Source organism: Cucumis melo, chromosome 3 (genome assembly GCF_025177605.1).
Source record: "Cucumis melo cultivar AY chromosome 3, USDA_Cmelo_AY_1.0, whole genome shotgun sequence".
NCBI classification, from domain to species: Eukaryota; Viridiplantae; Streptophyta; class Magnoliopsida; order Cucurbitales; family Cucurbitaceae; genus Cucumis; species Cucumis melo.
Genome location: NC_066859.1, coordinates 16,241,636 through 16,269,032, shown reverse-complemented (window position 1 = coordinate 16,269,032; position 27,397 = coordinate 16,241,636). Strand labels below are relative to the sequence as shown.

Genomic DNA, 27,397 nt, shown 5'->3' with positions numbered 1-27,397 from the left:
GTTAGGTTTTTATTTCATTAGGATGACCTAGGTAACTTAGTGTTAATCATGGGTGTATTATAAATTCAAGTTCATGAGAGATTGTCCTTTGATTTGTACGGGTGAGTGGTCAAATTGCCAACTTAATATGCTTATCATTTTGGGGACAAGATCGAGTAGGGAGTTGGAAACATAATCACATAATACGAAATTCACTCTTTCCCGACTTTAGGGTAAGTAGATAAAGTGTTCCCTTAAATGGTGTCTCTGAGACTTGAACAAGGGGTCTTACCCTCTCTATGGCACGAGAGAGATTTTTGTTTATTGGTTGGACCACAGGCAGGTTGTTCATTAAAGGAGCATTGATATTTAAGAACTAGAAGTAATCTAGGGGTAAAACGATAATTTGACTCATTTAGTATTACGAACACTTGTGAATGATTAACTTACTGTTATTGGTCTATATCTGTGCACAACAATATATGTACAGTGAGAAGAGTTTAGTTGTGAGTCTTTAATAGAGTGTACACATAGCCAATGAATATTGATTAATGTGGTTAATGAGTTTAACCAATTATTCTCATATCGTTGTAGCTTTTGATCTGTAGGTTCGTTAGGTAATTTTCCTAGCTTGTAAAGGGTAATGAGATTTATATATATTAGTTGTAACTTGAAATATTCAAATTTACTTTGAGAATTAATATAATGTATGGTGATATATTATATTATAAAGTTTATATTTTTATTAAAATTTATTATATAAATTTTAATTTGGATATGATTCAAAATTAATTTACAAGAGAATAAAATATTTGAATGAGTTCATATTATTTTAATGTGAATTAGATTCATATTAAAACTATAAGTTAGAATTTAATGTATATATGATATACATTAAAACTATAAGTTATGAGAGAAATTTAGATTTGAATATGATTACACTGTATAGAACAATTTTAATATGAATTAATTAATAGTTTAATTTAAGGGTTTTTTTTTAAAATATAACAAACCGGCAAAATATTTATACTGTATTAAACAATTTGGAAAACGAAAAAAGCCCATAACCCCACAATGGAAAATTCCAAAAGTGCCATAATCAACACACGATTAATCAGCCACACGTGTACGTGTAATTCTTCTTCTAAACGATCATGATACGTGATTGTGTACCAAGATTTAAACGATCATGTACCAAGATTTAAACAATCGTGTACCAAATCTAAATGATATTGGTTCACGATTGTGTACCAAGATCTTTTATATTTAGTACAAGATTGTGTACCAAGATCTTTTATATTTAGTACAAGATTGTGTACCAATATCAAGTACACGATCGTTTAGATTTGGAAGAGGAAATATATGAGAGATGACGAAGAAGGAAGAAATTCTAGAAGAGGATATGAAGAAATCACAAATAAAAACAAGTGGGAATATGAAGGAGAAGAAGTAATAATATTAAGAAATTAATAATATTAAGAGGAGATGAATAAATCGCAAAGAAGAAAAAGAAGTGAAAAATCATCCGCATTATTCATGGGCAAACCTGGAATTTATGAAAATATCATGGACTTTCTGATTTTGTTACATGGACTGTAAATATTTTGGTGTTTTATATATTTATGAAAATCAACCTTAGTTTAATTTTATTTAATTAATTTTGATTTAATTAGATTAAGTAAATTAAACCTATGTAAATTTACATAAATATAACAAAAGTGGTAAATATTTATGGCTCGTATAACAATTTAAGAAAAGCCTATGAAGTATGATTGAATTCCATATTTGCCATTATTGGTTTATAATGATTTTTCAATTCTCTCTCTTGTTTTCAAAACTTTCACTTTCTTTACAAGTTATTGATGTGCTCTTTTAGATATTCTTCCTCTTGGACATTCTTTCTCCTCTTCCTCATCTTCGACAATATTCTTCTTATTGAATATTTTTTCTCTTATTCATCATCTTTCTCATCTTCGACAATCAAGATCGTTGCAGTGAGTTTGGTTTTTTATAAGAATTCTAAATAACATTTTCATCTGGATTGTTCAGACGATTACACAATTTTGTTAAGAATTCTATGTTTCGTTATGAAGATCGTTTTTGTTTTTGTTTGCGGTAAGAATTCTAAATTTCGTTTTCGTTTCAAATGTTTAGAAGATTTAAGTATTATTGTAAGAATTCTGTATTTTATTATGAAGATCATTAGTTTGAAGTTTTTCACGATCATTTACATTGAACTAAGAATTTTATATTTCACTATGAAGATCATTTTTGTCTTTATTTGTGGTAAGAATTCTAAATTTCATTTTCGTTTCAAATGTTTAGGAGATCTTAATGCTCCTGTAGGAATTCTGTATTTCATTATGAAGATCGATAGTTTGAAGTTTTTCATGATCATTTACATTGAACTACATGATCATTTACAAATATTGACATGATCGTTTACTTCATTCGATACGATCGTTTACCATGGTCAAACAATCATTTATCATGGTCACACACGATCGTTTAATGTATATTATTTCATTACACGATCATCTATTCTTGCATTGTGTTTATTATTATCGTTTTTTATATTTTATTCTTTTATCCAATGATAGATTTATATCTATGTCTATCTATTTTTATCACTATTAAGTACTTAATTTATTTTTCTTCCAGAATACAATGTCTATGTCTATCTCTATCGTTGTTTTTCATGGAGGTCAATAAAATGGATGCAATGTCTTTGAGAATTACTCAGTTGTTGGAATTTTGGTAGATGTCCGAATCAACTTTTTTTTTTTAGTTTAATATACGAAAAAGTTCAATTGGATGAATCAGTAGAATTATCTATTTTATTTGATTTTGGTAAAACCAATTTTAAAACTATGGTACCAATAAAGAAAGACAATGATGTTGCTTGGTATTTAGCTTTTGCTAAAGATGCATCTAGTAGACATCAATTAGTTGCTCATGTAAGTGTTAATTCTTTGGAAATGTCTTCTTTTAATAGTGTACGGGAGAATGTTGAGATGTCATTGAATATAGATTCTTTTATGCTTCAAATGATGAAGTTATAAGAGAGATTTCTTATTATGGTGATTTAAAGGAAAAAAGTTTATTTGAAAGTAAAGAAGTGCTTTCAAAGTATTTTTGCATAATAGCAGGGAAGAACAACTTTCAATTTAGAACTACAATATCAAATTTGTGAGGTCTCTTAAATTTTGATGTTTGCAAGAAGGGTGAAAATGGTATGTTAGGGCATCTTGTCACAATTTTGATAAAGATGACCAAGCCAACCTTCACAACATCTTCACCGTCACAAAATCTTGCATGTTTTTTCATTTTCCTTATGGATCTTGTCGTTTTTGGTCCAAATAGCAACATCTTGAACCTTATTTTGTTAGAATTCCATGCCTCTTTCCTCCTTTAAATGTTTGAGAGGAAAATTTTGGAAACCCTAAACCTAATTGTTTGAGAGTACAGGTTTTAGATGAAGATGAAGGGACTAAAATTGAAGAGTTTGTTTTTTTTTTGTTACTCGTTGATAGGTTAATAAATGCAAATTGATTATTTATAGCACATGAATTGACCATTTTGCCCCATAAATCCTAAGCTCTTCGTATGGTCGCCACGTGGCCTTAATCTCTTCATCATATATCTATATCACTAGCCTAAACCCTAAACTCTTAAATCAATTTTAATAATGTGTTGTGCGCTTTTGTACACGATAGGTGTAAATGATTGTTAATAACCTCAAGATCATGTAATAATCTACATGATATTGTAATGTATTGTAATCAAAACGATCTTGTCATTACATATACATGATCTTCTAATAATATCTAAACGATCGTGTAGTTAATTGAAAACAATCTTGTAGTTACGTCTTAACCAAAAATCTTCTTCAAATGTAAACGATCGTGTTACTAAATCTAAACAATCATGTTATACATTTTAGACAATTGTGTAGAATATCAAGGGATATTCAATGATAGTATTAATCTATCTCTCTCTAGACATAGATAGTATTCTATCTCTGTATATCTAGGGCCCTAAAAATAAAATTGGAAATAGTTTGAAAGCACAAAGATCAGATTTAATAAGAAACTTACAAACTAAAGTAGAAAGAAATCTACAAATTACTAAAGTATAAAACAAAGAAATGTTCAAAAGCTAAAATTTACAGATTTAAAGGTTTATAAACACTATAAATTGTTAAAATATTGAGAAATGTGTAGGCCAAACGATGGAGCAGAATCAAAGTATTCTTGAGTTGAAATTCTTCTTGTTGGTTTCTTCTTGTTTTGAGATTGGTTGTCTCCATAGCATGTTTGAGACATTTGGCTTTTTTTGGTCTCCACCATTTTTTTCCTTTTGCTTTTCCTTTATTTTTCTTTTGTTTCCTTTTGTCTCCATTTCTTCTCATGCATCTTTTCACTACTATCATTGTCAATCTCTTCTTTAGTTTCATTACATCATCAAAAACTTGTTTCCCCTTTGTGTTCTTTTTGTTGTAAACAAAATTCCTTCATTGTTAGTATTTGTATCTTTTTGATTTCGCTCCCCTTCGACTTTGTCATCCTCTTTTTCTATTTTATTTTCTTCAACGACCTGCAGTAATAAATTGTTGGGAGTTAATAACAAGAATAATGAATTGTGGTCAACGATAGTTATTTATTCTTCTAAGATAGACAGAGACGGTGGAATATCACAATATTTACCAATTGCTCTTGGCTTTGTTTTGTTTTGTTTTGTTTTCCCTTCTCTTATTTTCTTCTACATCACTTTCATCTGATGTTTTATTATCTTCTTCTTCATCTTCAGCTACTTCTTCTTCTTCTCCATCTTTATCCTCTATCTGTCTACATGTAACAAAAAAATGTTTTGTTAAAATGATTGTGCAAGAAAATGTAAACGATTGTGCAATAAAAAGTAAATGATCGTATAGAAACGTAAACTTGTGTAAACATATAAAGACGATTGTGTAACATATATAAACGATCGTGTAACGTATACAAACGATCATACAACCAATTGTATACGAAGAAGTCAAACCTGGGTCAATACTTGTATTTTTGGTGTTTCTAAATTTGTGATCTCGATATTTTCTACTTTTTTTCATCTATCTTCAAGTATATAAAGTAAGAATGTTAAAAAACATCATATAGATATCTAGGATTGTGTATCTTATATATACATATAGAGAACACTATCTTTAGCTATCACATATAAATAAATTTATTGTTTGGAAAAGAATTAAACCTGTGGCAATAATTGAATTTTTAGGGTATGTTTGGGGTAGGGTTTTAAGGGGAAAAAGATTAGGAAATTGGGCCAAACCGTGTTTGGCCCAAGGAATATGATAAATGGGGATTAGGGTTATCCTAATCCCTAAATAACCCTATCTTATCCTCTCTTTTACTTTCTTACAACCCTACATTACCCTACCAAAATAACCCAATCCAAATTCTATTATTTTTTTTTTAAATTACTACAATCATAACTCTTCCCCCAAACACATATTATTATAACACTACTATCATAATCCCTCCCTTAAACACATACTATCATAACACTACCTTTTATATTCTTTCCCTCAAACACACACTATCATAACACTACCTTTTATATTCTTTCTCCCAAACACATATTACCATAACACTACCAATAATAACCTTTCCCTCAAACACATATTATCATAACACTAGGATTATCATAATCCTAGGATTATTATAATCTTTTTCCCCCATAACTCTTTTCCTCCCCCAAACACACCCTTAGTGTTTCTAAATTTGTAGTTCCTATTGTTTCCAAATCACTTTTTATTTCATGGACCATGATTCCCTACATAGAAAAAGAAAAAACACAATTGTTGTTTATTTAGAAGTTAAACAATTTTAAACAAAACAAAGCAGTAGATAGTAAACTAAACACTAACCGTAGAGCAATATGTTGCTGTAACGACCCAAATTTTTGGACTAAGCTGAGTTTACAACTTACTGCTAAGACTCAATGGTAAAACACAAGAACTCATAAAAAGACTTGTTTACGATTCATTAAAAACCTTCAATACATAAGAAAAGCAATTTCGGGCCCTATTTTAAATCACTTTCCAAAAGTTCTAAAACATAATTCATAAAGTCATCAAAACGAAAAAGAAGAACCGTTGTTCTAACCATGACTCAATTTAATAATTAAAAGGAAATAGAAATAACAAATACGTTCAGCGGAAGCATAAAAAACTAGACATGTCCATATGGCCTTCACACATCCTTCTTGCCTCTCATCGGTCTGCCCCTTGCGTTACCTTTGCCTGAAAAAGTTAAAGAGTAAAGGGTGAGTATAAAAATATACCCAGTAAGGGACCCACTACTGGGCCCGTTAGGGTAGTAACAATTAGCTTCCTATTAAGGGGCACCCTACACAAAAAAGTCTAGTGGTTCCGTAGAATGCACACATCAATCAGTCTAGTGATCCCGAAGGATACACGTATCAGTCTAGTGATCATATTGAATTTACATATCAGTCTAGTGATCCCGTCGAATACACATATCAGTTTAGTAATCTCGAAGGATACACGTATCAGTCTAGTGATCCCGAAGGATGCACATATCAATCTAGTGATCCCGTCGGATTCACATATCAGTCTAGTTATCCCGTTGGATACACATGTCGGTCTAGTGATCCTGTCGGATACAAATATCAGTCTAGTGATTCCGAAGGATACACGTATCAGTTTAGTGATACCGAAGGATGCACGTATTAGTCTAGTGATCCCGAAAGATGCATGTATCAGTCTAGTGATCTCGTCGGATTCACATACTAGTCTAGTGATCCTGAATGATACATGTATCAGTCTAGTGATCCCGAAGGATGCACATATCAGTCTAGTGATCCAGGGGGATACACATATTAGTCTATAATACAATCCATCAGCAAATACACAACCTACACATGAGGTCCCGAGCCCTTAATCCATCAACGACATAACTCAATAATATGCCGCCCAACAACATAATTCAACTATACATAACATCAAGATTTTCTTACCTGATCGACCTCACTATTTCAGTTAATAGCATGGTCCATCAATATAACTATATTACACAGAACATCCGAGCATCCGTACTTCATCAGTAGAACAACCCACTCACATACATACAAATAACGCATAACATTTTAGACATCCAAGCCTTATCAATAGAACAACTCATTCATATCTATATATATATAAGCTACAACTAACAATCATGTCACCTTTAACCAGCCAATAATACATACTAATGATGTTTTTTAAGCATACATGCATCAATCAATTCAGTACAGTTGCTATTGTATAATCTTCATATGAGTTACTACGTTTCCAATCTCGATCTGGGGTCCAGTAGTACGAAATCCCTTACTTGAGATTTAGCTACAATCCTTGTTCAAGTCAACGTCCAAAAGAATCCACCTAAACACAAACATAAAAATTTAAACGATGACATAACCAAAATCCACATTTAAAATGCTCCAAAGCAATATCTATAGACTTACCCAAGTAGAGAAGAGGTGACTCCAAAGTAAACTTACTATATAACCCAAGAATTCGAGCGTTACCTCTTTAACACCTTTAAGGATCAAAAGTTAACCCAACCAATAAGTTCAACGTTTTATTCCAACATTTATACTCGAATCGACTATAGAAAACGTTAAGCACTCACTAATTCACCCTTACTAAAAACTCACCGTGACTCCGCGTGGAGGGAAACAACTTAAGTGGCTCAGTGAATAGAAAGATTGGCTTGGGTTGGGAGGCAGCTCGACTCAGGTCGGCTAGAGTCGACTCGGATTGGTTCGTGACTCAACTTGGTTAAACAGGTATTGTAACGCTCCGAAAATTTAAGGTAAAATTTTCTCGTTTTATGCAAATTATTCGGAATTCTAAAATGTTGGTGTAAGTTAATATAATAATAATATAATATTATTATATTATTATTATTAATAATTATTTTATGTGTTATAATATTAATATTATAATTATTATTATTATTTAATATTATAGTAATATTATTAATTAATAACAATAACATTATTATTACATAATATTGATTTATTATTTATTTAATATTAATATTATTAATAAATTATTATTATTACTTTATTATTATTATTATTATTATTTTATTTTTATTTTATTATTATTATTATTAATTTCTTAATTTAATATATAAATATAAATATATATATATATATATTTAAAAAAAAAAAAAAAAAAAAGGGAGAGGGAGAAACCCTAAAGGAGACGCGCGAGCCCCCCCCTCCAAAACTTTCTTCTTCTTCGTTTCGCCTTCCTCAACGCCGCAGCCGTCCCTCCCTCTCTCTCTCCTTTCCGCCAGCGCCGCTGTTCGCCGTTTCTCCTCCGTGCACGCCGCCGCCCGGTTTCTCTTCTTTTCCTTCCGTCGCGCACGCCGCCGTTTTTGTCCACGTCGTCGAAGCTGTCCGCCGCGGCCTCCCCCTATTTTCGGATCTCCCCTCGGCTTCAGATCGTCCCACCTTCTACCGTCAAGCCGTCGTCCTCCGTCGGGTGAAAACGGAACCGGTCGACGGACTCTACCCAGCCGCGGCACGCCCCCATCGTACCGCCGTCGTCGCCGGAAGAGAGAACCCTCAAAACCGTGGCTACCGTTTCGCCCAACCCGACCCGGTTCCAAGCTGACCCGACCCGAAACCGCTTCCAGTCCGAGCCGAGTGAGCCGCGTGAGCCGAGCCGAGCGAGCCGCGTGAGCCGAGCCGCGAGCCGAGCAAGCCGAGCCGAGCCGAGAACCAAACCGAGCCGAGCCGAGCCGAGCCGAGCCAAACCGAGCCGAGCCGAGCCGAGCCGAGCCGAGCCAAGCCGAGCCGAACCGAGCCGAGCCGAGAACCAAGCCGAGTCAAGCCGAGCCGAGCCAAGCCGAGCCGAGCCGAGCCGAGCCGAGCCGAGCCGAGCCGAGCCGAGCCGAGCCGAGTCCAAGCCGAGCCACCTAAGCCTTTCTTTCTCCACTTCGGTTCACGGTGAGTCTTCGGTAAGGGTTGTTTTGATGAATTCCCTAATGTTACCTCGTCCGATTCGAGTTTGAATGTTGGATTAAGATGTGGCCCTACTTTTCTCCCTTGAAGGTAGTACAGAGTTGACGCTTAAGTTCTCGGGTTCCGCGGCAGACCTGGTTGGAGATAGCTTCCTTTCCTTGAGTAAGTCAACGGATAACCTTTTTAAAACAACTGCTACTAACGTCATCAACTAAAACCGTTGTGTTTTCGTTTAGGTTGATCTGTTGAGCGTGGGTTCAATCGAGAGGCATAACCGAGTGTCAGGTAAGGGTTTTCCTACTACTGGACCCCGAGTCCAGGCTGAGAACGTAGTAATTCACAGGGAATTACACGTTAGTGACTGTACTGAATAACTGTATGCGTGTTGGCTGTTAAGTACTGATATTATATTCTGTCTGATGTAAATATACTGTGACTGATAATTGTGGATTGAGATTTTATGTTGATGGACCTTGAAGTTATGGTTCAGTATGTAGTAAACACCGGTCTGGATGTGGTTCATGGAATTTGGACGGGGATGGACCGTGAGTCCGGTTTTGGTTGGTTAGTCGATTGGACCTAGGGTTTTCCCTATTGGTGTGCGAATCGGTAATGCATATAGCAACTGAGGGTGTAGATGTTTAAACTTATACTATCTGACTGATAAAGCCTATGGCGGGACTGTGATATGAATGCCGTTGGGATGTGATTGATGTAGACAGTTTAGTTTGGACTGAGGGGTAACGGTTAGCTTCATCTATGGGGTAGTGTGCCTTACGGATATGTGCATCCTTCGGGAGCACTAGACTGATATGTGCATCCTTCGGGGGCACAAGACTGATATGTGCATCCTTCGGGAGCACTAGACTGATATGTGCGTCCTTCGGGAGCACAAGACTGATATGTGCATCCTTCGGGAGCACTAGACTGATATGTGCGTCCTTCGGGAGCACTAGACTGATATGTGCGTCCTTCGGGAGCACTAGACTGATATGTGCATCCTTCGGGAGCACTAGACTGATATGTGCATCCTTCGGGAGCACTAGACTGATATGTAGGGTACCCCCGAATAGGAAGTTAACTGTTGTCCCCTAACGGGCCCAGTAGTGGGTCCCTTACTGGGTATGTTTATACTCACCCTTTCTCTTCTTTAACTTTTCAGGTAGGGGTACAGCGAGGGGCAGACCGACGAGAGGCAGGAAGGATGCGTGAAGGCCATATGGACGCGTCTGGTTTTCTTAATCGCTTCCGCTATGTATTTTGTCAGAATATTTTGACTTGTGATTTTGAACTGGTGCCTTGATATTTTTATTTTGTGACTTTCTTGATTTATTTAAAATAGGGCCCGAAACTGTCTTTTGTAAGGTTTATACTGTTTTAATGAATCGTATCTGGTCCGTTTTGGATTTTACGTTGAATGGTCGAGTTTTGGTATTTGGTAGTGACCTCAGCTTAGTCCGGAAAAGTTGGGTCGTTACAGGTATCGACTCGGGTCTGGGCATGGTGTGAACCGCTTGAAGCCGACGAACACGAACGACTGGCTTTCAAGGGTACGTCGGCAGCGGGCGACCGAACGAAGAAGAAGGAGATTTGGTGCGACGACTAGGCTTCAACTGCGGCGAACTTGACGGTGGAGCTGAATTGAAAATGAAAGGAAAAATAGGCGGCGACGACGGGATCTGTGGTGTGCGGCTTGCGGTATGGCAGACAGAGAAGCGACGAGCTTCGCAGCGGGGGTGGAGACGCGGTGAAAAGAAGGAGAGGATTGTAGGAGGTAGTCGGCAGCGGGAAGAAGGAGATGAAAGGCGGTTGGCGACTGGTTGGGGAGAAGAGAAAAACGAAAAGACGGGGGGGGGGGGGGAGGGGGCTATGCGACGCGCGGGAGAGAAGAGAAAAAAAAATTTAGATTAAAATTAAATTTTAAAAAATAATATAATAATAAAATTTATATTATATTATTTTATATTATATCATATTATTAAAACTTTATACCCTTCTTTTTCTTTTTATTTTCTCTTCTAAACCTAATTAATTTTAACACCCAATTTTTTTTTAATCCTCAGAAAAATAGTATAAATCGTTGAAATTATCACAAAATTTTGGGGCATTACAGTTGCATAGTTGACCATTGTATTAACTTCTTCATCTTCCTCAAGAAGGCCAAGGCTATAAGTAGGTGGTTTATTTTTTTCACAACTCGTCGATATGCCCTTTCTTTCTCTTTCCGTTGTCGTAGAAGTTTTTCTGATGGTAGCCCAACATTCAAGCTTCTCATAACCAGTGTTAACATACTTTTTATTTCTTTTAGGCCTTGATTGTTGTAACAAAATTTGTTTTGCTTCTATTTGTTCTTGATTTTTTTTTTATTTCACTTATTTCATTCAAGATTTTGTTTGTTAGTATTATTTGTAAATTTCTTTAAAATATTTCAAAATTGTTTGAGACTCTTCTTCTATTGTGTCTAGTGGTGTCATAGAGAACTACAAGTAAAATGGCGTTAGATGATTAGTGAAAAAGTAGCAACTGTATTGATAAACAATGATAAATTTTTATCATTGTTTATTCCAAATAGACATGGATAGAAAAATATATCATTGTCTATCTAGATATATATAGAACATGCTCTAAATTTACTTACATTATCAGATTAAAAAATATTCATGTTTAAAGTCCTCCAGTCACTTGACTCTAAACATTTTCCCATGTCACGATTATTGGCTCTTTAATTCTAAGCTTTCTTCCAAACACAATATCTAAATCGAGAAGTCTTGGTATTGTCTCAAAAGCCCAATAGATTAAAGCTAGGGGAAATCCTTGAAGATATACATCATTCTTGTTGCTGTATGATGCTTTCTTGAAGAATTGATATTTTAGGATGTAGGATAATCTTCCCCATGGTCTTTGAAGGTTTCTTCATGATCCAATATGTCTAAATGTGATGCAGTTGTGTTGTTGCTTGGGAACTAAAAGGACTTCTAAAATATAGAGATTAACTAATTTTTCTTTCAATGAGTCTTCCTCAATGCGTAGTGCTTTAAAAGTTCTCTCTACATCTCTTCTTGATATAAAGTGGTCGGAAGAGAAAATGGTATTTTTCAAACCATTCTTTTTTCTTACTCTTAGAAAATGGAATTTATGCTCTTTTAATCCAATGACCAAATAGAATTCTTTCAGCACAAATTCTGCTATATGTCCATTGAACTTGAAAGAAAGAACATTGATTTTCTTTTGTATGAAATTGTTTCCTTATTAAGAAATTCAGAAATTGTGTTGATATTTTGGCCATTTTAATGTGAAGGAAGTGGCCAAAGGGTTGTTTATCAAAACTCTAGAAAGAATTGTTTGTTATATTTTTTATTTGATATAATTCAATGTCTCTAAACTGTAGTATATATTAATTCTAAGGTTTTCGTATTTATCTTCCATAATCATGTCATTTGGATGGTGTTTAACCTATGAAAAAGATATAATAAACACTATGTTATAAACAAAGGCTAGTGCTAATAGATACACAAATATACAACACTATTTAGATTGATATTGAGAAAGATAAAGCAATCAGACAAATATAGACAAAGATAGGCAATAAAGGACTATACAGACAGACATTGATAATTTATTTTGTTACCTTCACTTCTTTTTCTTTCTCAATTTATTTTTCTCATGCATTTCCTTTAGATTTCATTGCTTTGCTAGTTGATGTTGCTTGCTTCTTGCTCACCATCTAGTTATAAAAAAAAAGTTAGGGTTAAGTTACTATGGGGACCTGATCGAAAAGGAAGTCCTATTGATGAAGAGCTCCACCAAGAAAGGTAAGTTTGATCGAGTATAAAAGAGAGGCATCCCTTGAGGAGGGATATGATTGGAAGAGAGGATGCGAAAAGAAGCGTGTAAGCCCAAGTGCTATCGCGTTAAAGAAAGTAACGCGACGAGACTTAGTTAGCAAAGAAGAAGCATGCGACAAAAGCTAAAGGTTAGACGAAGGGTGTAGTAATGTAGGGAGAAATGCCTATACCTAAGTGTGGTCGTGATAAGGTAGACGTATTGTTGAAAAGATGGACGCCAAATAGATGATTGGACAAGTCACTGAGACGAAGTTAATGTTATGTGAACTTCTTGAGAAGGAAGTTAGAGGATGAGAAGTTTGGCTTTCCAAAGAGATAAGGTTGACGTTTCAAGGAAAGTGTCTCTTCCTAATTGATGCTGGACTTATATGTCGAGTTCGGGTTGGTTGTAGAACGCAGTAAAATGAAAGGGTGACATGAGTAAAGCGTGGAAATGATGCATGGATGTGAAAGGTCACTATAAATAGGACCAAAGGGCGAAAGAATAAGGGACATAAGACTACCATTCTGATAGCTCATCAAATTTCGAGAGTTGAATGACAGAGAAGAAGTTGAGAGTAAAGAGGAAAAGTGGAGTCTTAAGTGTGTGTGAGTGACCTTTCTAAATGAATGTTTGTTTGTGAATGGTTCTTATAAATGAATGATTATTTTGAAACGATTCTGCGAGTGATTCTCACTCATAAACTTGTCTTTCAGCAAATGATTTTCATATGAAAAATGAATATCTCTGGAAATGATTTTCACGTATATGTCATGTTATATTATGTTCCTTACATTCGTAGGAAGTATCTTTTGAGTATTGTGTTATTATATCTCTTCGTAATCTTGTGATTTGAGTGGTATTGTGATGATGTGCCATTTTGTGCTATGGAGGTAACATTTGTTATGACGATGATGGTGTATTGTGTGGTGATGAGATCAGTCGCAAGATGTGGGTGGGTATCCCAAGAAACTCGTAAGATGCTGGTTAAGATGTGTCCTAGGTTTAGGTGAGGTGAAAATGCTAGGCCCATAAGGCGAGAAATGAACATTTGGGTGTGGCCAAGTACCATTTTCATTCGCTTTTAAAAATTGAGTTATTTTTTGTTTGGGTTTTCAAATGGTGACCATCCCTACAAATCATCCAAAGTTATAATTCGACTAGGATAGATAGCTAAAAGAAAACTAAAATAACAATTCAAAATTGGAAGGGCACCAAATTGCAACAAAAGTTCAGCTATTTCGAAATTTAATCACGAGGATGAGGAATTGGTGGAAAGTTCAGTAAAACTCAACCACAAGTTGAACTTTAATTTGTCGTTTGTAGTATGGATTTTGATTTTGGATTTGAAAAGAATATTTTTTAGGGCAACTAAGGTTGAAATTTGACATTGGATAGGGAAGTGGGAGTTGGTATTTGTTTGGTAATCAAATCGGAAATTTGACTTCTCGGTGGACCTTCCGCCGCCATTTCCGCCGGAGAGTCAAATCACGTGGGGTCTCTCCGTCATATCCACCAATTTTACCTTTGAACTTTTCTTCCTCAAAGTCGCAATCAATTTTTTTTCACTTCGAATTTGAGACCGACAAGTTTCCGAATCCGAACAATGTATTTCATTCATTATTTTTCAATTCCTATTTGGTCTGTTGTCAGTCTACCATGATTCGTATTTTATCTGGTCAAATTTGGGGGCAGGTCAAATTTTCAGATCTGTACCTACTTCTACTTCTATTTCTTCTTCTTCTTCCTCCTCTGACCTTTTTGAATCTTATCCCATTCGCCTGGTTTCTCCCATTCTTTGTTGTTGATCATCAAACTCATCGTCATCCTTCGACGACCTTGCTGTTGGAGGTTCCGCGATGCTCTCGCCCGAGAAATCTGTTGAGGTTCGAGCTTTGGACTGTTTGGGGCGAGGGTTTGATCTGACCAATGATTTTAGGTTGAAATTTGTTAAGGGAAATGGTGCCGGTGGACGGAGGTTGGTGGTGGTCGACGATGTTAACAAAAGGGATATGGTGTTTCCGGATGGAGCTGTTGTTCGGGGAGTTTCTCAGGATATTCGTTGCGATAAAGGAGATCGAATTCGCTTCAAGTCTGACGTTCTTCAGTTCAATCAGGTTTTCCACTTTTTTCCATCTCTTTGCTCTTATGTGCTCTGTGGAATTTCCTCATTGTCAAGTAATTTCTTTAATTTAATCTCGTGGGTTAAGTTTGAAATTCAATCAATCAAAACCAAAAGTTGGGTTGAATTTGATTCACGGGTGAAATTTAGATTTTCTCAAAACTCAGTGAGTATGCATATGTACCATGAAGTTGCTTTTTATCTGTTTACTTATTCTGTTTTCTCTTGAGGACGTGGGACTGCCAAAATATTGAACACAGTCGCGAGTTTTACTTTATTCATCCAACCAATCTTTTGAAGAATTTTTGCTGGTTAATTATATCGTCGACTCGGCAACATCTACAAAACAGTAAATTATTAAAGTTTGAATTATGCCATATGGTTTCCGGTGTCCCTTGTCTGTATCCTGTTCGTGCTTCTTATGATGGATGCAAATTGTAATGCATGTGAACTTTTGTAAGCATGGATGCACTGTTTCAAAAGATTACTCATTCAATTTTAACAATGATTAAAATTAAACCCCAGTAAGTGGTTAGTGGTTATAGTCAATACCGATGATAACTTGTGGACTTTACTATTAAGTCTCGCCAGATGTAAATGCACCTTATTTTGTTTTCAAGGTCTCTCAACTTGAATATCAATTCATAGATATTAGCAAAAAAGTATATATTACCAGCATATTGGCAAAACATGTATAGCTTCTATTCTTTTTTTTTTTTTTTTTCTTTTTTGGATAAGAGAAAGCATGTATACTATATTTCACACATAAGTAACATCCAAAACTACCTCCTAAATAAAATCTATAAAATTAATTTGTTTCTTTGGCTGCTTCTTGGTGTGCAAGTTCGAAAGTCATTTGCAACTATTTTGTAGTTGTCTAATTTGTGGACTTTTTTCCAATATCATCTTTCAAAGTTTGAAATTTGGGGCATTATTTATTTATTTATTCTTTCATCACTTATTATTGTTTATTTATTATTATTGTTGCTATTATTTTATTAGGGTCCTTGTAATTGCGGGGGAAATATGTTTCTTTTTTCGAGAATCTTTGTAACTTTGACATCGTTGAAAGTTTTCAATAATCAATGAAAAGCTTGTTTTTTCTTTACTTTATGAAATGGTCCATGAAAAGAAAAAGAAAAAAAGGAACTAATATTTGACATATATTCTGGATAAATTGCACTGCTTTCACAGTACAACTCTAAAAACTAAAATTCATACGTTTTGTTCCATGCAGATGTCTGAGACTTTGAATCAGAAATCTTCCATACAAGGAAAAGTTCCTTCAGGCTATTTTAACTCTATGTTTGATTTGAGTGGAGACTGGTTCCATGATGCTGCCGATGCCAATTATCTTGCCTTTGATGGTTATTTTATCGCACTATACTATTTGCACTTAACGGCATCTCCCCTTGTATTGCAAGACGAAGTGAAGAAAGCTGTTCCATCTAATTGGGATCCAGCATCTTTGGCCAGGTACTTTCTAGATATAGTGTTTGCCTTCTCATTTCATGTTAAGTTGCTGTTCAGCTTCAGAATTCTTGGTGGATTCTTTTTTCTTTTTTTGGCCGATAATCTTATTTTATTGATATAACCCAAAAGAAAACATTATAAAGGTAATTATAGTCGTCAATACTTGCTAAGCCTTTGATGTGATGAATGCTACTTAAGTCATTAGTGACAGTTACAGCAAAATAAGGAGGGTTTGGGGTAAGAAGTTGGTTATTATAGTCCTAAGTTATTATAGTTGGGTTATAATAATTCGTATTTGGGTGTAAATTAATTTAGTTTGGGTTATAATAGTATGTGTGAAGTGTAAATATTTTAGTTTGAGAAGGAAATAGTAAACACTTAAAAAAAAAAGTAAACACTGTAGTAAAAAATAACGATAAATGTAAAATAATAAAAATTATAGCAAATAGTAAGTATTGTAGCAAATGAGAATCTTAAAATAGTTTAGACTATAGCTAATTGGAGACTTTTAAATAGTCTTTACTACAACAAGAGGTGGTTATTATAGTCTTAGGATAGTCCTTGCCCCAAACGCTTCTAAGTAGTTACGCCTTTAATATAACTCACAACACTTGGCATACATAGTCAGTTCATTGTTATGCAAAGTTTTGAAGGCATTTTTTCTTCTGATAATGATATAGATATTGTTGATAAATGATACCAAGTACTAAATTTTGTGGCTGGATAAGTAGATTTGTATTTGAAAGAAAAGAATGTACAATGTGAGGAAAGGAACGTTAGTTGCCCAATTTTAGACCCGAGATGCTAGAAGATTGGTTTAGTTTTGGGTCTTTGCTATGCTCCTATGCTATCACACTTAGCTGTTTGGTTTTTGAGTTTTATATTTTTTAACACTAATGAATAGTAGGCAGGTTCATACAGACATATGGAACACATATAATAGTAGGAATGGCTATTGGAGGTCAAGATTTGATTTCAGTACGGCAGAGACCTTCCTCGCCAATACCTCCTGCTGAGCTTCGGAGGCATTTGGAGGATCTTGGAGACATTTTGTTCTCCGATAAAAGAAGTCCTTCTACTCTGCAGAGGAAAAGAGACGGAAAGGTCTGCCACGATAATTTTTTTTTTATTCTATTGCTTTCCTAAAACAATGAGGTAATATGATTGAAAAATTATTTCTTTAAAGAGTAACTGAATACAATCTTCTCTTGTAGGTTCCAGAAATATTCACACGAATTTTGCAGTCAAGTGCTATACAGTTGACCAGTATTTCAGAAACATCAAGCAAGGATGTAAGTCAAGAATGAAAAATCTGAGCTTGTTCTGAAAAATGTTTCATTCTCTAACTCTTTCATGTTTACTCTGAATGTAACAGGGAATCACCTTAATTTGTTCCAAGAGAGGAGGAGATCCCTTCCTACACAGTCATACTAGCTGGCTTCAAACTGTTAGCTCAAAACCGGAGGTTATCTTATTCAAATTTGTACCGATTACTTCTCTTCTTACTGGGGTTGCAGGCAGTGGTTATCTTAGCCATGCAATAAACTTATACTTACGCTGTAAGCAATTTCATGCTTGTTGTAGTATTAACTCTTGTTTCACTTTACTTTTTTCCCTGTTTCGTTTTCAGTCCTACTTCTTGCCGTATTGTATTATTTCTGGAAAAATAGCTGTTTAATATGTAGATCTTATGGCCTGTTTGGAATTCGTATGTATCTTTTTAGTTTGCGTATTTATTTCATTTGAGTTAGGAATTTGGGTTTGGGGTGGTCAGTTGAGTTTTCAAGTTATGAGTATATGGTGCAATTCGTTTTGACCTAAATAATCTGCTTTTCTGGTGAATATTTTTTGGTTTTTTGGAAATGTTTTAACTTGATACATCTATGTATATTTTTTCTTTCTTTAAAAAAATATGGATTGCCATTTTTTAAAAAAGAAATTGGGTTTTAGAGTTTCCTTTTGGATCATACATTTCACCTTTTTCCCTTTAACTGTTTTAACCTTTCAATTGCATGCATATTTTTCCAAAATTTTAACCCCCAATTAGGATCTCAACTTAAAATTTCTACATATATATTTTACAATTTTTTACATGTAACTATTGTATTTGAGGTAGATAAATACTCTTATTGCATACAATCTAGAAATTTACAATATACTTTGACATTATGGAATGTACAAAAGAAAACAGAAAAAAGTTATCAAGGGCTTTAAGGCTATTATACCAAATTTTAGGTTGGGGTTTAGTACACATGCATGATGATGTTGGGAATGCAATCAAAACTCTACATGGGCTAGTTAAGGAGATGATTATGAGTATATAAGGGAGGACAACTATCACCAATGGTATGAGACATTTTGAGCGAAACCAAAAATAAAATCGTGAGATTTTATGGTCGAAGTGGATAATATCATACAAAATTGGAGATATCTGGAGATCCATTGTCCCTAACAAGTGATATTAGAACGACACCTGGCTTTGAGTTAGCTAATTTGGTAGAATCCTCAAGTGCCAAACAAAGAAGTGGAAAAGCTTAGAAGATGCAGTCATGATTGTATCCATGTGGTTGGTACGAGAGGTGGTAGTATGCGGAGTTGGACATTAGAGAGGTGGTTCCTGGAGATGATTGTTGAAGGTGGTCTTCCTGGGATGTGGTTTTTGAAGGTGGTCATCAGTGAGTTAGCAGTATTCATCGATGGTGTTTGTAGCCAAAGTTAGGTGTCAGGGGTAGTTGCTGGAGTTAGTCACCATAGATGGTTGTAGGTGCTTGTTGCTGGTAATTATTGTCATCGGAGCAGGTCATTAGCGATGGCCAGCTGGTGGAGTTATTGAAACACTGGAGGTAGAGAAAAAGGTGAAGATAAAGTTCCTCGAAAATAAAGTTCCTCGATAAATATGCAAACTTCAATAGTGAACCCTATAGAAGATGAAGTTGAGTTATTTTATGTCAACTTTCGAAGTTGGTGGGTAACATTCAATTGAGATTTTATCTCAACCCAACTCAACTTAGGTCATTGCTCTAGGCAACCCCTTAATATCATATAAATGATGCAAAATTGTTGGTATTATTTTGGCTTCTGAGGTAAATTGAGCATTTTTATCCCTTCAAATGAGATGTAACCAATAAACCTAGAAGTTTTACATTCTAATTGAACTTATTGACTTCTCTGAGCTGCATAATTTTGTTGGTTCATTAGTTGATCCTCCTGGTCTTTTTCTCTCAAAATAGTATTACTGTTCCCTACCCTGAACCTTTAATTCTTAATGAAATTAAAGTCGTTCTTCCTTCATCTAGTAATATTTATCAGTGTAGATCTGACTGAATTGCTTCTGCTATTATAGACAAACCTTCTTTGGGGGACTTGCAATACTTCTTGGAGTTCCAAATTCCAACACAATGGGCACCAAACTTCTGTGAGTTACCTCTTGGGCATCAGAGGAAGAAGGCTTCTTGTCCCACCCTGCAGTTCACTTTTATGAGTCCTAGGACTTACGTCACCTCCACCCAGGTAATCAATTTTTTCTATTTCAATTCTACAAAAGCTGCATTATCTCCACTCGATAACATATAAATTAGCAACTTCTGAATTGTTCGTAGCATACAAGTTTTGGTTGGTAATATTGTTCTGCCATATTTCCACAAATATGATTGCAAAATCTTTTGGTATGTTTGAGAATTGTTTTTAGCACGAACATCGTGTTTAGATATAAGTTTTTTCTTAATTTAATGTTCTATGTTGGAGACCTTTTCTTCATTTACTTTCTTCTTTTTTGGAATGAATTATATTGCTCTTTCCTAAATGTTGACTTTATCGCATACAAACACATTAATCTTCCTTGGTATCCGTTCAATCACTGTTTTGGGGTAAAAAGAAATTTGTTAGTTTTCTGAACATTTATGCCACTCTTTACGAAGAGAACATCTGCTTAATATTCATCTTTATGAAAGCAGTGACATTCAATTTGCATGACAATGTAAAATTTAAGCTCGTTTCTTGTATTTCTCTGGATTAAGAAGCATATGCTATCAGATTCTCATTCACTATTGACCTTATTTTGGTATTTAAATTTTCCTTTCAGGTCACAAGTAGCACAAAACCATTAGTTGGCCTTCGCATGTATTTAGAAGGGAAGAAATCCAATTGGTTGGCTTTACATGTACAACATCTAACCAGCCTTCCCAAAGTCATGGCTAGATTGATGGGCACATCTGATGTATTAAGTCGGAGTCGGTGGCTTGGTTCTGATGACAGCGACTCCAGTAGCCAATTCCTTGAAGCTGTTAAATGGAAAAGCTATTCAAATGTGTGCACTTCAGTCGTCAGGCATGATTCCAACTGGTTGCAGCAAGATGGAGATGGTGTTTACATTGTAACAGGAGCTCAGCTAATCACGAAAGGGAAATGGCCCAAGACAATACTTCATCTCCGCCTGCAGTTCTCTCACTTGCCTAATTGTGCCATTCGAAGAACCGAGTGGGCTGCTGCCCCTGAAACTGGTCGAAAGTCGACTTTCCTCACAAATTTGAGCACAACATTTACTTTCACACAGCGAGCTGCTGGTGATAAAAAGAAGCAGGTCCCAGGTGCTCTGAACTCTGGTGTCTATGGAGAGGCACCGCCAGTCCCAGTTCGATCGAAAAAGCTTCTCAAATATGTCGATACAGCTGAGGTGGTAAGGGGACCACATGATGCTCCGGGACATTGGCTAGTAACAGCCGCTAAGTTGGTAACTGAGGGTGGTAAGATTGGTTTGAATGTAAAGTTTGCATTGTTAGATTATAATAGTTGATATATAGTAGAGTTCGAATGTATAGTGGACATAGGCTTCTATTTCATTGAAGTGATTTCATCAATTTTCTCACAGTTTTGGGGTGGCATACATAGCTAAATGTCATATTATATACATATTGGATTTGTTTGTTGTACAGAGTAACAGTTGAAGATAATAAGAGATCACAGGGCTGTATTTGCTATTTGGTGTTCATTTTTTTCTTTTATATTTTAAATCTGTCTCCAGGTCGTAATGATATTAGTAGACAGTTTTTAAGTCAAATTATTTCCTAAACTTACACTAAACTTCTTCTTAATGACCTATGTAATTTGGGAAATTGCCAGAAAAGTTCACATTTAAAAAATAACATCTTTTTCAGAAACTGTTAGAATAATTTTTTCTACAACATGTCTAAGATCGACCGGTGAAATTTATTTAAAAATCTAAATATTTTATGTCATCAATTATTTTTGGCTTTCTGTTATATTAACCATTGGAATTCCACGAATTTTTCAGATACATACTTTTTTTTTTCAAAATTTATACCAAATCTTACCCAAATTTGGGAAATTAGAGAAAGTAGTATATTTTTAGTTTTACATTTCAAAAGGCTTTTAAAAACTTGTAAATTTGTTTTCTCAATCAATTTTGGTCGACCTCTACATTGAGATTCTTCTCAAATTTTAAAATTTTGTTTCAACTGCATATCTTGGTCCATCTCGGTCGAACTCGGCATCGAGATTTTAGGTTTTTTTTTTTAAATTTCAAAGTATTATTAAATGACCAAAATACTTTTAAAAGCCTATGCTCATTATGATTGAGACTAAATGTATTTTTGCTCCCAAAGTTAAAGAGATTTGCTTGATTTTTGTGCATCCAAATTTCAAGAAGTCATCCTCAAGCTTAAATATGTGAAAGTAATATACTTTGTACAATTTTATAGTTTAGGGTTGGATTTTAAGTTATGTTATAATGTTTTTTTTTTCTGAAATCTAAGACGGAAGAAAAATATATAGTTGGTTTTCTATTGTAGTTTGATGTAGAGCTAGAATTTAAGTTAATGCATGTGGTTTCGTTTGATGAATCTAAAAAATTTCATCAATTTGGACTCGTGTAGATGAAGAATCTGGACCGAAATTGATGAAATTGCTTTGAGATTTGTTGAATGAGTCCTGAGATTTGCTGCATTTCATATGCATTTTGTAGGGTAATCTTGGGGACGATTTTGCCTGAGATTGGGTTGAGATACTGTTCACACGAGATTTTCGAAGAAATTTGGTTCGTGGAGTTGAACTTGTATTGATGTTGTATTTATGTTGATTCGATGCGATGTGGTTCGATCTCTAAAATTTGATCCTCTGATTCTCTCTCGGTTGGATGCTTACACTTGATTTGAGGAAGCGAAGCACGTGATGTTATTGAAGTTGGAGTCTTGGAAGAAAGCTTGTATCTTCGAAGAAGCTTCAATCTTCAAGGGTGTTCTTGAAGTTGAAGACTTGGAAGAAAGCTTGGATCTTCAAAGGAGCTTCGATCTTCAAAGGAGCTTCAATCTTCGAAGGAGCTTCAATCTTCGAAGGTGTTCTTGAAATTGGAGTCTTGGAAGAAAGCTTGTATTGTAACGACCCAACTCTTTATACTAAGCTGAGGTCATTACTAAAAAGAAACAATGACAAGAGACACTTTTTGAAACGAGGGAAGACTAAATTTTCATTAAAAACATAATGCTGAAACACTGAAACATAAACGCGGAAGCAAAACTGAGTCCCTATATGGCATGTCACGGATCCTTCTCTGTCACTTGCCAGCTTTCCTCTATCTTTACCTTCGCCTGAAATATTAAACATAGAAAGAGTGAGTCTAAACATATACTCAGTAAGGGACCTACTACTAGTCCCACTAGGTGTCTGTTAACCTCCCATTAGAGTCCTGAAAAGTGGTACCCAAGAACTGGCACGTTCCCGAACACGTGCAATCTGTGATCCCGTAGGAACATATCTGGTCTTCGGTGAACACAAAGGAACACCTAGACAATCTGGTCTTTAGTGTACCCAAAGGAAACACTAAGACAATCGGGCTGCGAGTGATCCCGTCAAATCACTCGAATCATGTCTATGTCAATGTCAGACTGGCGGTTCCGTCGAACTACGCAGTCCTAAAAAGGTGGTGATCCCGAAGGACACCCATGCAGGTACGACTCTAATAGACAAAGTTAACAGAACATCCTATCCATAGCATGTAGCATAACATAACATCATAACATGACATGAATATTAATCTTAACGTCCTAAATCATGTGATTAATATACCATGCATCAACAATCATCAACATCAATCTACCAGTCATTAACATAACATCAGTCATCAACATAATAATCTTAGTCATCATCATCAACATACTACCAGTCATAACATGATATCAGTTATCATCATCAATCATCCATACAATGACAGTCATCATCAATAGCATCAAGTTATGCATTTTAGCTACCTTCAATGCATAATCATAATTATATGCGGTCTCTTAAATTCAGTTCGAATGTCTAGTAGGAGAATCTCTTACCTGGAGATTTTAGCCAAACAAGGTACTTCCTAGCTGGAGTAAAAATTCTCCAATTAACTTGGTCCTAATCATAAAAGGAAAACTAAGTATCTTAATTAATAAAATTAGCAATTGGCTAACATCCAAAAATCCTCCCAAATTGATTAACTTTCTAAAACAAAAGGGGTTGAAACCAATTCAACCTTGATTGGGAAAAAAATCCAAGGTTTAAATCTCAACAAGTTTAGCCAATTGAACCCTTTAAAAAACTCCAAATAGATCCAAAATTAAATTAATAAAATATTAATTTAATTTTATTGGCTTACCAAGGTTACTCAAATGGAGGTTGAAAAAATTCTCTTATCCTTGATGGAAAAATTCATCACTTTAAATCCTCAAGCTTCCAAATAAACCAATCTTAACTTCAACTGTTGAGACGGCAACAATAGAGGGTTATCATAGAGAAGAAGATGAAAAATCTTTTTTTTTTTCTTTTACCTTCTGACTTAAGCATTCCAATGCCATTTATAGACTCAAATAATAACAATAATATTTATTATTATTATTTCCTTTTCCTTTTAGGATACATATATATATAATACCTAAACATATACATATATCTTTATTTTCATTATCTTTCCTAAATAAATGCCTTAAATGCACAAAATCTTAGGCATTTATAATCATTAGTAATAATAATAATACTTCTTTATTATTTTTATTTTTCTCTCACCAAAATCTACAATAAACATATATATTTATTTAAACCATTATTCTCTCCTATAAATAAATATATATCTTTTCTTGTCCAATCAAATCAACCATCTCTCTCTCGTGGATTATCTTCTTTTCCAAATAAATATAATTATATTCCATAATATAATTAACTTCATTTTTCCAAATTATTAATTAAATATATATATATATATACTCAATTAAATCCAATTCCACCAAAACCAACATTTCCCTCCAAAATCTCAAATTAACTTAAATCCTCAATTAATTTAATCAATCAAATCTTTTCCAATAAATCACTTATAACTTCCAACATGAATTATATTAACCCAACCATAACAACTTCACTCCAGACTCAATATCTTTATGCAGAATAATTAATTATCTTCCACAATAATTAATTATTATTCAGATAATTAATTATTATTCATCTTTCTCCAAAGTAATTAATTATCTTCCACAATAATTAATTATTATTTATCTTTCTTCCAAAATAATTAATTATCTATCTTCCTCCAAAATAATTAATTATCTTTTCCTTAAATAATTATATTTCAACAAATATAATTATCTTTTCCTTTAACATAATAATTATATATATATATATATATATATATATATATATATTTCCACATATACATATAATTATTGAATCTCCAACAAACTTTTCACCCCACAATTAATTAAATAACATCCATAATTATTTAATTAATTCAATCTCAACAACACTAAAAATCCACAACTTTACTCAATTCTTTTAACTTACCATTTAATCAAAAACTCAACAAACACCACATGTCAAAACCTTTAATTAATTAAATATTCATCCAACAAATATTTAATTAATTTCAATTCCCACATAAATCAAATAATTCTCATTAAATTAATTCAAAATAACGCCCAATAAATCAAATATAATTAAAAAATTATCTTAATTAACTCCAAAATTATCTTCAAAGGAGCTTCAATCTTCGAAGGTGTTCTTGAAATTGGAGTCTTGGAAGAAAGCTTGTATTTTCAAAGGAATTTCAATCTTCGAGTGTGGTTGACTTCAGGAGTTGAGAAGGCTTCTACTTCTTGGGAGAATTCTCTCTAGACCTTCTAGAGTAAAAAAAATTTCCAAATGAAGAGAACTCCTTATAGAATTCCCTGGTGGGTTTTTATGGACTTGGGTTGGTCTGGTTCATGGACCATACCCATGAACTCAATCACATGGATTTGGGTCATATTTAATTTTGGGCTAAATTAAGCTTATTTTTGGGCTCAATTGAATTTTAGCCAAAGTAAATAATATTTAATTGAACCAAAATAATTAATTTCATCCAATTGCAATAATAAAAACACATGACATTGTTAGAATTTTCCAATTTGTCTTTAAATTTAATTTGGGACACATACAAATTTTTAGTTAATCCCAAATACTATTATTTTAGTAAATGATTTGGCAATTTGTGATTGGTTCCAAAATTTCTTATTCAACAGATACATCTCAGAATACATATAAAACCCTTATCTCATGGCATCTTATTGCAATGCTACCCCAGTTCCATTGTTAATTCATGTTATTCTTGATCGAGATTGGTCCGAGATTATCTCGAGTTTTAGGACAGATTACTGATTTTATTTTGTTTTGTGTGTTTTCTGTTTTGGAAATGCCTCTTGTCACCAAAATCAATACTAAAGACTTTTTTTAGCTAATCTAACCTGTTGTTCAAACTTAGCGAAAACTGTCTCAAACATTGAAAATAAGTTAACACCTAAGCATATATATATGTTTAGGAAAACCCTCTTAGGTCATTTATTAGATGTTAAGTTGGTGTTTAATGGACCTCTATGCCATTAAATCTTATTGAGAGAGGTCGAGGATCTCGGTCAGAAGGTATCCTTTGGGCAAGAGGATTTTGACATTATCATAGGGTTGAGATTTTAGGTCGAGATGTGCCATTCAGTTAGAACAAGAGAAAGCCCTTAGATTGAGACGTTTATACTTGGGTGATATAAAAAATATGAATAGGTTTGAGTTGGATAAAGATTACTTGACTCTGAATTTTGAGAGTGACAAGAATGTGGGAAGATATCCCTATTTTATTTCATCGAGCTAGTGATGAACGGGAAGGAGAGGAGGCAACACATGGATTGGACCATGTTGGGCCTCATAGATGATTTAGAGAACTTCATTACCTACGACTGGGGTGAGTTGATATGGGTTAAGACCCTTGGTTCTTGAAAGGGGGCATTGAATGGAAACGTAGCTTTGTATTTTGTGCTTATTATTCTTTTGTTAACGTGGTTGTTGCATTTTTAGGTTTGGATGTATGAGATAGTGTCATCCATAAGTGGGTGGGTTGAAGGTGATTGAGTCACAGGTTTTCGGGTCGTGAATGATACATTCTAGTTTCTTTTCTTCTTCCACCTTTGCATTATGGTTTAAGGTTTACGATTTAATAACTAATACTTGTTGGTTGATGTTCCAAATTTAGGCCCATATTAGGCGATTGAGCCGAAGAACGAGAAGTGTGCATATTTGGATTGGAGGAATGAGGGCTCAGTCAGACTTGGGCATGAGAAGAGTCTCAGAAAAGTTCGTTGGCATGTAATGCCTAGCGCAGGAAGAGATGCCTTGCCCTGCGTGGTCTTCCTTTATTCATGCGGCGGAAGCTAGCGACAAAAGATAAGGCCAGCACAGTAGATGTCTTTACGGGACGGGGGGCAAGTGTTCTTCGGAATGACTGGGCGTAAAGGGCACGTAGGCGTTGAATCGGGTTGAAAGTTCAAGTCGCCAAAAACTGGTGGAATGCTCTCGAAACCCATTCACTTGAGTGAGACAGAGGAGAGTGGAATTTCGTGTGTAGGGGTGAAATCCGGAGATCTACGAAGGAAGGCCAAAATCGAAGGCAGCTCTCTGGGTCCCTACCGA

General features: G+C 34.6%; 1 protein-coding gene across 1 annotated transcript; it reads left to right on the top strand.

Annotated features, from left to right (window-relative positions):
- The first annotated feature begins 14,267 nt into the window (after nucleotides 1-14,267).
- On the top strand, nucleotides 14,268-21,419 carry LOC103488584 (MACPF domain-containing protein At4g24290-like). The gene is made up of 7 exons (XM_008447395.3): nucleotides 14,268-14,954; nucleotides 16,197-16,435; nucleotides 17,344-17,536; nucleotides 17,647-17,724; nucleotides 17,808-17,991; nucleotides 19,776-19,942; nucleotides 20,514-21,419. Exons 1-7 carry the CDS (start codon nucleotides 14,697-14,699, stop codon nucleotides 21,222-21,224), a joined length of 1,830 nt encoding a protein of 609 aa, XP_008445617.2. The 5' UTR covers nucleotides 14,268-14,696; the 3' UTR covers nucleotides 21,225-21,419.
- The last annotated feature ends 5,978 nt before the right edge of the window (nucleotides 21,420-27,397 follow it).